The 12,015-nt window shown below is 38.6% G+C and overlaps 1 protein-coding gene across 9 annotated transcripts in view; it reads right to left on the bottom strand.

Annotated features, from left to right (window-relative positions):
• Positions 1 to 9,711, bottom strand: part of mark1 (MAP/microtubule affinity-regulating kinase 1) — a 203,446-nt gene extending 193,735 nt beyond the window's left edge. For 3 of the 9 annotated variants that reach the window (XM_041215941.1, XM_041215976.1, XM_041215958.1), the window contains exons 1-3: positions 9,213 to 9,667; positions 7,856 to 8,059; positions 6,914 to 6,967 (exon numbers count right to left, since the gene is read on the bottom strand). In XM_041215941.1, coding sequence (XP_041071875.1) covers positions 6,914 to 6,967; positions 7,856 to 8,059; positions 9,213 to 9,263 — 309 coding nt within the window. In that variant the 5' untranslated portion in view covers positions 9,264 to 9,667. The other 6 variants (XM_041215924.1, XM_041215986.1, XM_041216010.1 and 3 more) reach the window with 4 other exon arrangements.
• Positions 9,712 to 12,015: the final 2,304 nt, after the last annotated feature.

Genomic DNA, 12,015 nt, shown 5'->3' with positions numbered 1-12,015 from the left:
TCCAATTAGAATAAAATAAGCAGCACATCAGGTGCTTCACTGATGGGTGGAAGGGGCTCCACCTTCAATGGCACTTCAGTAACCTTGCAGGTGAAGACCACTGTAGTCCACTAGCTTAATGCCCTCCAAATAATTAAGATCATCTGCGGGTAGAAACTCCATTGCATAGAGTTGGGCTGTGCAAAAGCAAATAAAGCATCCCAGGCTGGTGCCACATGCTTCACAGCATATTCAACAGTAGCACTGATGGAAACCTGCAAGTCAGTTGCCTGCCTGATTCCTCAATTAAGAAATTGTATATGGGCAAAGGTGAAATTAAGCATCTCACAAAAATTTGCCAGACACATGACCAAAGTCATAAGTGCAAATTACAACCTCAAATTTGATAACCTCATACAGAGGTATTGAAGCTGCAGGTTAAATGACTGAGTGGACGGTGGTCTTTGCAACATGCTGACCAACAAATATGGGGTGGGAAATTGAAGTAAATGTGTCTTGGAGAGTAAATTGCAGCATAAAGCAAAGATGTGGCCAAATGAGTGGATCTAACCATTCTTTTCTGCTTAGACAGATAAAATGCTCACAGGTGGTAACTTAAAAAGGGGGAAAAATGAGAAAAAAACTATTTTAAAAACTACCATTTTGATGTTGTTAGTAGCACAAATTGCTAATGACAAGACTACAAGTTTACCAAATAACACAGGAAAGTCAAATAAATTCTTCTTCAAAACAGCACAGAGCCACTACCTGTCACCTCAGAGGTGGAATATTGTATATATTGTAAAATTAAATGGATCACTAATGATTTATCCAAATGCTACATTAATCTGTTTCTGTCTATTCCTCTTGAGCAGTTAACCATAGAAGAGGAGATGGAATAGCAACAGGGTACCATGTACAATCCGCAAAAAATATGTACATTATGAAATGTAAAGCAAATACATCTTTACACAAAGAAACAGGTATCAGTTGAGATGACAGCTATGTGACAGACCATACTAAGGCAACAGCTTAGGTTACAAGCAATAGAAAATAACAAGAACTGTTCATCGATAGTCTCCAACTTTAGGTTAAATGTAGTATTTCCTTTTGCTGAAGTGAATAAATAGATCAGAAGGAAAAGTCTTGCAACTGTATGGCTGAGTGTTTGCAAATATCCCAAAATCCTACATACATGTACAAAAGGCTGACTGTTTATTTGATTCACCAATTCACCAAGAAACCTAATTAATTTTTATATGTCTTTTAAAGCACTGGCTAGCGGAAGGATCTCATTGTACAGTGTATGTTATTATGGCTGTTCGACTGCCTAACACAACCTAAATCTGGATAATCATACAGCAATATTGCCTGCAAGACATGAAAATGGAACCACAATGCCAGTTTTATAAATAATCAGGAAAATTCATACTCCGTCTTGCTTACATGCTGTAGAATGAAATATTACATTATACTGGACAAAATAAGCCTTTTAAAAACAAAAAGCTACTTACATTACATTGCAGACATGCCATGGAAGAAAAACTGAAAAATTTGGCAACAAAAAACAGATATTCTGTTGCTAAGAAATACTCAAAAGGTACCCAAATTAAATTTCCTTAGGTGAAATAGGTTTTGTACCAAGATACATCTTCATTACAATCATCATTTTGCCCATTTTAAAATTGGACTTCTACAATTGAGAATTATACTCAAAGCTTTTAGGAAAAAACCGAATCTATCCAAATCCAAATAAAGTGTAATATCTGTAAATCACCTCAACTGAGAATGTTGGAAGACAATTACAACTCAAAACATGCTTTTCTTTCCTAATCTGGGGCTGTAAATTTACAAGCACCTGGCAATCTGTAAACTTTCCTCATCAAATGGCAATTAAACTATGATTGGTCTCAAGATCTATTTAAATTACTCTCGCTTGGTTTACTGAATCTTAAGGGGACATTTCAATTTAGAAGCTAATCAAAAACTGTGTTTCACAAGTATAACTAACTCCATTAACCATAAGCAAAGCAAGAAGATATCAGCAAGTTTTAATAACCAATGGGTAGGAATGTCTAACAAAGGTTTATTTCATTTTTCTCAAAGATTTTGGACATAAAACAAAGCCTAATTTGTAAAATCAAGCGATTTATTTTCAGGACCTAAAGAAAAGCAATATTTAAGCACGCAAGAAATAAAACAATGGTTAAATCCGAGCCAGGAGAAAAAAGTTCTTACCAGTTGTCAATCTTCCTATTTAACTAAAAGCATTAAGGACTATTTGAATCACAGCACTACTTGTTTGCCTGCACTTGCTTTGTTAAAAGTTTACTTGTTGTATTTAAAATAGATATGTAGGGTTGTAATATTTCAAAATGTTAACCCACAATCATACACCAACTATAGGGACAAGATTTATCACTAATGCATATTAGCAAAAAGGAAGAACTTCTTTAAATCTTTTACCCTCAATCTGTATTTTTTAATTAAAAAGTTCAAAGCTATTAATCGATTTGCAAATAACTTAGCAAAATATGAATGAAGCCTTAAAAATCTCAAATCACAAAATTCATTAAGAAATCTTTTTAATAATTTAATCTTAGAGCAGAAAAAAGGGCACAAAAACAGCAATAAAACATAAAACTTTACTTTTAGAGCTGAAGAGCACAATTCTTGAGGTTTCCAGGGTATACATTAGCTTAAAAGTTTCCTTGAAAACATTCTCTTTTTACACAAACCAAACTGGTGTATACTTTTGGAAGGAGGGCAGGTTCTTTATTTATTTAGACCTAAACAATCCACTGCCATTTTCACTCAAAAATTATAGATGGAATTTGGCAAGTGATGGTCATAAACCATATTCATCAGCAGTAATTGGATGCTACACAAAAGGAAAAAACTCTCCAAACTCAGATTGTACTTTTCCTTTTTGGGCCATAGTGACAATAAAGGAAGCCAATAAGTCATTGTAAAAGATGAAACCCTCGTCGGAAAATACGCTAGAAATATATAGTATTTTTCAGCAGTCTCTAACCATCATGCCACAACCCTGACAGTTCTATCAATAAACCAACCTTATTTCTTTCCACCCCACCCCAAGCAAAATTTTTCCTCATCCTACACAAAAATTCTTTGAGGTTAATGTAGGCTGATCTGGAGGAGCAATAATGACTGACACAGGCTACTTTAGCCTCATATGTGCATTTCAATTTTCCAAATCCTTCACTTATGCATTCTGAGCAGCTTTCACTAGAATTAGCAGGGTTTATTTTTACACACAAAGAAGTGCCTTGACCTCGAGCCAAACAAAATGCCTGTTTTATAATTATTTGTCTCCAATAGTTGTGAAATATCCCATATATTGCTGACAGCTGTTACATAATCAATCATTCTTCTGTATGAGAACCAATAATAACTCAAATACAAATTATTCTTTCATTGGACTGTGAAATGATCAGTCACACTCACAGGATGATAAAAGGAAGAACAACTGCAAACTTCTCACATTTTACCACAGCTAGAGGCCTGTAGTTTATTGTAAGTTACCTTACAAAACAAAAAATCTCAAACCATAAAATTCATTATGAATCACTGAAATTTCTTTTAAGAATTTAACAGTAGGCAAGGAGAGAGCGTAAAATGGCAATAAAATGTGAAACACTACTTTTAGGGAAAATGTATGCTGTAATTAAAAAATACTGATACAAAAAGATTCCAAAGGAAATTTAGACTTCCCCATGTCATTCCCAATGTCCATAATCCAAGTAAATTAAGAGTCAGAAAGGAAAGTGGACAACCCAACTAGTGAAGTTAATGAGAAGGGGTAAAATGGGTCTGCAGGAATATATGAATTGACCAAAAAGGGGTTCACACATCGTGGTGCAGTACAAAGAGGCAATGATTCAGTTTCATGATATATTACAAATTTTTCTCAAACAGTTATATGTATCTGGCATAGTACTACTTAGATAAAAAATAACAGTGTTAAAAGTATTTATGTTTCTTTTAAGTCCACAAAAATGTCTTCAATAAAGTGTATTAAACTATCTTTCATTTACAAACAGGTCATACAAGAAAGCAATGTTGGCATTTATTTCAAGAGGACTAGAATATAAAGGCAGGGATGTGCTGCTGAAGCTTTATATGGCTCTGGTCAGACCACATTTAGAATATTGAGAGCAATTTTGGACCCCGTATCTCAGGAAGTATGTGCTGGCCCTGGAGAGGGTCCAGAGGAGGTTCACGAGAACGATCCCAGGAATGAAAGGCTTAACGAAAGAGGAACGTTTGAGGACTCTGGGTCTATACGCGATGGAGTTTAGAAGGATGAGGGGGGATCTGATTGAAACTTACAGAATACTGAAAGGCCTGGATACAGTGGACATGGGAAAGGTGTTTCCATTAGTAGGAGAGACTAGGACCCGAGGGCGCAGCCTCAGAGAAAAGGGAAGACCTTTTAGAACAGAGATGAGGAGAAACTTCTATAGCCAGAGAGTAGTGAATCTATGGAATTCATTGCCACAGAAGGCTGTGGAGGCCAGGTCATTGAGTGTATTTAAGACCGAGATAGATAGGTTCTTGATTGGTAAGGGGATCAGAGGTTACGGGGAGAAGCCGGGAGAATGGGGTTGAGAAACTTATCATCCATGATTGAATGGCAGAGCAGACTCAATGGGCTGAATGGCCTAATTTCTGCTCCTATGTCTTATGGTCAAATCTTTTGGTTAAGGTGTTTTAAGCCACTCATGCTTTACTTGCCCTCCCTCTGACATGATGTGGCTGAGTATTTTTGTCCCCTCTTCCTGTCATGCAACATAAAAACAGTCTTTGCAAGACCACAATGACAGATTTCACAGACCATAACCAGCAGCAAGAAAATGGAGCAGAATATGTATGATACAAAAATAATAGTGACTTTTGGTTATAATCCAATCTCAGTTTCTGATGGTTTCATGAAACGTTTAAGTTTCGCTCTTACAGTATACATCAGAACCTCCTGAAAAATGATTTGGTTCTGTTTTAAATAACTTCATACCAACACGCAAGAATAGAATGGTCAAAACATCAAGTATACAGCACAGAAACAGGCCACTTAGCCCAACGTGTCTATGCCTGTGTTTATGCTCCACACAAACCTCCTCTCACCCTTCTTGATTATGAAAAGTTAAAATACGACAAGATTTGTCCTCATAGCAACTGTAATATCTTGAAATCAACTTTCTTCAAAGTGAAAAAATAATGAAATGGGTGATGAATCATTTATTGCCTTTTACATCTATATTTGATTCTGGATAGGGTTGTTGACATAGTGTTAAAAGTATTTATGTTTCATTTAAGTCCACAAAAATGTCTTCAATAAAGTGTATTAAACTATCTTTCATTTACAAACAGGTCATACATACATCGTGGTAAAACAAATCTCATCAGTTGTTAATAATGCAATGGTGAAACAATTTAGATGTTGCTCTGCTCCCTTCCCAAAAAAAAGGTTTCCCAAAGACATCTTCAGGGGTACTGCACCCTTTAAGCTATACATAACAAGGGTTTTACAAAAGCACTAATGTCCATCATCCGTATATTATTTCCCATCCCACAACCCCAACCAAACTCAAAGTGTTCAATAGTCCTCAATACAAACACAACAATAAAAATAATGTAACTCTTGCTGGCAAGGAAAAGTGCTCCTATATCTTTAAAACAGATTAATACTGTAATAAGAAATATGTTTCATCAGTACAGAAACTTGTTATTTGTTGTGAGTCACAATGAACATTCACAATCCCTAAAACACATAGGGCTGAATTTTCTGTTCGTCGGGCGGAGCTGACCCAATCATGGGCTGCACCACCATTTCATGTGGGCAGGCCAATTAAGGCCCGCCCAGAATGACGTCCGCAGGAAAGCGCTATGTGCTCCCTGTGCAGGCGGGGGAGGCCTAAAATCAAGAGTGCACTCTTTAGCATGTGCGCACAAAAGAGCGCAAGAGCGTACTCTTCTAGGTGCTGCCTCAGGGAGATCGCTTCGACTTTGAAAAATATTAAAAATAGAGGAAAAAAAATCCCTTACATGTCCCCTCATGTGATAATGTCACATGAGTTGGGACATGTTCATAATTTCCATAACAACTTTATTACAATTTTTAAAACCCTACATGAAACTTCATCCCGTCGCTGGATGAGGTTTCATGTTTTTTCTAACTGCCGCTGGGGCTCCTGGCCTACCCACCAATCTTAAGGTTGGACGGGCAGGTCCTTTAATTGCTTAATTGATCCTGTCAATGGCCTCAAGTGGCTATTGACAGTTCAGCAGGCCCGCAGCTGATTTTGCTGCGCCCCCGCCTTCCTGAAAATGTAAATAGGGCGGGGTGACGTCATCCCACATCATTTTACACATTGGCGAGCGGGCCCCTCTCCCACTCGCCGACAGTAAAATTACTATTATAGACATGCCATGAATGAATTCTGTATCATATCTCATGATTGCAACTAATGATTTGCGATAATCATTTTTTCTGGTTTAAGTTTTACTGTGATTCTTAATATATATTTGTGAATATAACAGCTACAGCAATGCAATAAAGATCTTCCTCTCAATTGTCCATAAAAGTACTGATTCTCAGTCAAAAGTTTAATAGTTATTACAACTCTTGTTGCAAACAATAAATATCATGGAGGTGAATAGCAAATGAGAACATTTTCTGCACATAGCCAGTTACTCCTCTTGCCTTACTAAGGCTTACATAGTAACACTGCATTAGGCCTACACTTGCTAGGTCCACACATAAATCCCAAGTTCACAAAAACACCATTCCTTTTGTTACTAAAAGTAATATTTCTGTGCATGCAAATACAAAACAAGTTCATTCATATTTTCTTAGTTTGTCCCCATTGATAAAGCTGCAAAAATGAGTTTGTAATTGGAGATAAAACTATACCTTTTGTAGACTGGTAGGATTCAGCTGTGTTTTGTCAATTATTTTAACAGCAACCTGAAAATGATTTTTAAGAGTAATCAGATTGTTTGTTAAGATATTCTATACTTAAAATATTTATTAGATAGGATGCACAATTTTACGACCAGGTGGTCATAAGTATGAACCTCAAGACTGCCTGACACCCAAATCTGCTCCATTCTTATTTCTGCCAACGTCTCACAAAAGCAAGCATTTTGTATAAATGGAGCTTGTCTGGGTGCAAGGCCTGAAATTTATTTAGATAGAGTTAAGAAAACTAATCATTTATCTTTAAAGTATCACATGCAAATTTTCAACAGAAAAAAATCATTAAAACCTGCAGTATTCTAAATAGTTCAGCTTCCAACAAAATTGATATTGACAAAATCTAACGTTTAAGAGAAATAAACAGGATACAATACACAGAGAATCTAAGGTTACAATGTTGTAGCATCCAGTTTTAACTCAAGTATATTATAACAGAAGGTAGCATACAAACACTGGTTCTGATGGCTTCCGAGGAGCACACCAAAAACTCTGCTACTTCCACCAAGTGTTCAGAGACATACCAAGATAAGGAACGGAATAGCAACATTTGAGTTGTTGCTACTCTATCTTGCATATCAAAATTGTAGTCCATATGCCTGTTTTGCTTTGCCACAGGAATTCCAAAACAGAATGAGGGATTCAGCCATGACTGGGTCAGCCTTCCAGGCTAATGGAAGGTACATGGAAACAATAGGCCATGTGAAAATGAAATCAGAAAAAAAAACGTAGAGATGTAGAAGAATAGAACTTTTAAAATGCTTCAAAATATATATTTAAATACAAAACGAGGAAATAACTCCAATTCAAAAACAGTACGAATACATCAGAAATGGAAATAAAATGCTGATAATCTGAAGCAACCAAAGTAAAACTCACTTCTCTTCCAGTCAGAACATGTCGTGCTAATTTTACTTTTGCAAAGTTTCCCTTGCCTATTGTCTTTAGCAGCCTATAATTTCCAATGTGGGGTTGCTCTTCAGTTGTAGATGCCACTGAATTTCTGCATCGTGGTAGGTTTTGTCTGCTACTTGATTTGGAAGGCTGGATTTGAGAGTCACCATATCCATCAAGAGAAGTGTGCTGCAAAAGTGGCCATGTACACACTACATTAATTATTTCACAATAAGCACTTATATAGTGCTCTATACATTTTAATTGCATGCAACAATTTTGATTTACAACATTCATAGCTTTGAATACTTGAAGAATCATTGGACAGCAATGCACATAATGCATACTAAAGGTGCTGTCATTGTACTTGGATGACTTCAGCATTATCGGTTACTTACACCAAATCTCCCTTGCTGAAAACTTAATATATAAAAAACAGGCTTCCTCTCAAATTAACAAGTCCAAAACTAAAAATCCTTGCAGTGCATGCAAATTGTTTACGTTAACGTCCTGTTGAATATAACAGGCACAGTGAGACTAAAAGCATCAATATTAAAAAGGCCCAATTTGGGAAGAGGATAGAATATGCAATGCAACTAAATAATAAGTCAGTGAAGAAACAAAATTTGCACTTGTAATATTTTGGTTTTGAAGTAGGTAGCTGTGCGGTTGACCCTTAACCCTGCCAGTGAGTCGTCAGTTTTCATAGTCCTTCCATCAACGCATTTTCCTCCTCCAAATATATAGGGAGTGAAAAGATTGTGAAAGAAACATCGCTAATAACGCAGATTATGGTCTCATATGTTGTCAACTCAAAAGCAAAGGAAAAAAACTCCCACAATAATAGATCAAACTGAAAATTACTGCGCCAGATGGAAAGTCTGCATTGAGCGATACTAAATAGGGACGGGGTTCTTTTGTGGTCCAGTAAACAGCTCCTTGTCATTGAGCTGCTCCCTACAGTCAAAGGCAGCCTTAAATGGATATTTCCAGGCTGAAGGACAGAGAGTAAAAGGAGGGAAAGGGGGGGAATCAAATTGAAAGGCAGGATTTTTAAGTTCAGCCTGAAGGAAGTAATCTTTCCCCAGAAAAACCCTTGTCCCTTATATTGAGAGAGGCCTGTGAGATCGATGAAGCAGGCGAGTCAATGCCTCCGCTCCTCTACAAGGGATTTTTAAAAATATGCTGGAACCATCTCCCGGTGCAGTCACACATCAGAACATCCCTCCTTAGCAAGAAACACACGCATTCTTTCAGCGAGCAGCGTTAAAGCCCCCGCGTCCTCGGCTGAAACCTTCACATAAAAGTAACAATAATAAAAATGAAACATTGTCTCACTTACATTTTCTGTGTCGCGCTCATTCACTGTGGGCAATGGCGTTCTGGTCGACATTTTGGCTTCACACTCAGTGCCTAGGCCGAATTGTTCCCTTTCCTTTATTTCTTCCCACTTGCACCTCTCTCTCTCTCTCTCTTTTGTTTTACCTTTCTCTCTTATTTTCAAATAAAAGTCTCCAGCGGAGAAGGGAACGCTCGCCTACATGTTGGATAGAAAATCCTCCATTACTGACCGGGCATCTGTTGGTTAGTGAGGAAGGTGGGGAGGGGAAGAAGACAAGAGAGAGAGAGAGAGAGAAATCTGTATGAATTGAAAGAGGAGGAGAGGCAGAAAGACAGAGAAAGAGAAAAGGGGAGGGGGGAGGGGGAGGAAGAGAAGGAGCTGGGGGAGAAAAGCCGCCGGAGCTCAGGTATACTTGTCACCACAGGCAGGCAGGGACTGAGAGCGAGTTTGTGAGCGTACATACATTCTGAGAGACAGTACACAGACAGCGAGAGAGCGATCCCAGCGGCAGCCAGTTCCAGCATTAACTTGCAGTTAATACAGCAGACACACTCTCTTTCCTTGGACTTTCAGCAAAAGGGGTCCAAGAGGTATCTAATCTGCCACACTGCAACACAAGTCAATACTTCAGCATAATGACATTGGCATGATCTTTTGCATATTAGACCTTTGTTGAGTATCATTTTATGGCTGGATATTTTTCATCCACCCATGCACAAAATGAAAGCAATCTTTTTTAAAAATCGTATTATCCCTAGGAGGTTAAATACAACATTAAATTTATTCTGGTAATTTTACAATCAGGGCAAAACAACTTTTTGGGGGGCAGGGGAGAGACAACTCTTCCGTTGGCTGATGTTATGAATTCAGAAGCTTTTGGGATTACATTATATCCTTTCGCTTGATGAGGTGATTATGTGCACGAATTAATTCATCCAAATAGTGTCACAAGGTCACTCGTCAGGTGACCCCCACCAAATAGATTATCGCGTTCCTGTTGATACAGTGAGACCTGAACGATGTCCATAAATCTTATTGACTAGTATGAGCTATAGTTACCATTGTTACTATGATTCCTATCGATTGCAAACCAGCAATAACAAAGGCAAAATACTGCGGATGCTGGAAATCTGAACTAAAAACAAAAAGTGCTGGTAATACTCGGCAGGTCAGGCAGCATCCGTGGAGAGAAACATAGTTAAGTTTTAGGTGGAGATGAAAGGTATCTCTACATGAAACTTAACACTTTCTCACCACAGATGCTGCCTGACCTGCTGAGTATTTCCAGAAATTTTCATTTTTTTTAAATTTGTTCACAGTATGTTGGAGTCACTGGCTAGGCCTGCGTTTGTTGTCCATGCCTAAATGTTCTTGAGGAGTTAATGAGGAGCCTCCTTCTCGAACTGCTGCACTCCATGTGCTGTAAGTACAGGTGGTGGTGTCCCCATGCATCTGCTGCAATTGTCCTTCTAGGTGGTAGAGATAAAGGTTTGGAAGGTGCTGTCAAAGGAGCCTTGGTGAATTGTTGCAATGCATCTTGTAAATGGTACACACTGCTGACACACTGTGTCAGTGGTGGAGGGAGTGCCAACCAATGGGGCTGCTTTGTCCTGTATGGTGTCAAGCTTCTTGAGTGTTGTTGGAGCTGCATTCATCCAGGCAAATGAAAAATATTCCATCCCACTCCTGACTTATGCCTTGTAGATGGTAGACAGGCTTTGGGGAATCAGGAGGTTAATTACTCTCCGCAGAATTTCCAGCCTCTGACCTGTTCTTGTAGCCACACTGCTTACCTGGCTGCAGCTTCTGATCAATGGTAACCCCTAGGATGTTGAGAATACAGTGATGATAATGCCATTGAATGTCAAGGGGAAATGGTTAGATTCTCTTTTGTTGAAGATGGTCATGGCCTGGCACTTGTGAGGTTCGAATGTTACTTGCTACTTATCAGTCCAAATCTGAATGTTATCCAGGTCTTGCTGCATATGGACATGGACCACTTCAGTATCTGAAAAGTTGCAAATGGTGCTGAATATTATGCAATCATCAGCAAACATCCCCATTTCTGACCTTATGATGAAGGGAAGGTCATTGATGAAGCAGCTGAAGATGGCTGGACCTAGGACACTACCCTGAAGAACTCCTACAGCGATATCCTGGGAGTGAGACGATTGGTGCCCAAAAACCACAACCACCTTCCTTTGTGCTAGGTATCATTCCAACCACTGGAGAGTTTTCCCCCTAATTCCCATTAACTTTAGTTTTTCTAGGGCTCCTTAATGCCAGGCTCAGTCAATTGCTGCCTTGATGTCAAGGGCAGTCACTTTCACCTGACCTCTTGAGATCATGCTCTTTTGTCCATGTTTGGACCAAGGCTGTAATGAGGTCAAGAGCTGAGTGGCTCTGGCGGAATCCAAACTGAATGTTGGTGAGCAGGTTATGCTAAGTAAGTTTTGCTTTATCGTACACCCCTTCCTTCATTTTTCTGATGACCAAGAGTAGACTGAAGGGGTGGTAATTGGCCAAGTTGAATTTTTACTGCTTTTCGTGAACAGGATATACCTGGGCAATTTTCCGGATTGCTGGAAATTGCCAGTGTTGTAGCTTTTTTCTATGCATTCAAGGGATGTGGGCATTGTTGGCAGCCCTAATTTCCCATTGAGAAGGTAGTGATGAGCAACCTTCTTGAACCTCTGCAGTCCATGTGGTGTAGGTACTTCCACTGCTGTTAGGGAGGGCATTCCACAATTTTGACCTAGCGACAGTGAAGGAACAATGATACATTTCAGGGTGGTGTGAGGCT

This window comes from Carcharodon carcharias, chromosome 2, assembly GCF_017639515.1.
Source record: "Carcharodon carcharias isolate sCarCar2 chromosome 2, sCarCar2.pri, whole genome shotgun sequence".
Lineage (NCBI taxonomy): Eukaryota > Metazoa > Chordata > Chondrichthyes > Lamniformes > Lamnidae > Carcharodon > Carcharodon carcharias.
This window is presented reverse-complemented; position numbering and strand designations above follow the sequence as displayed.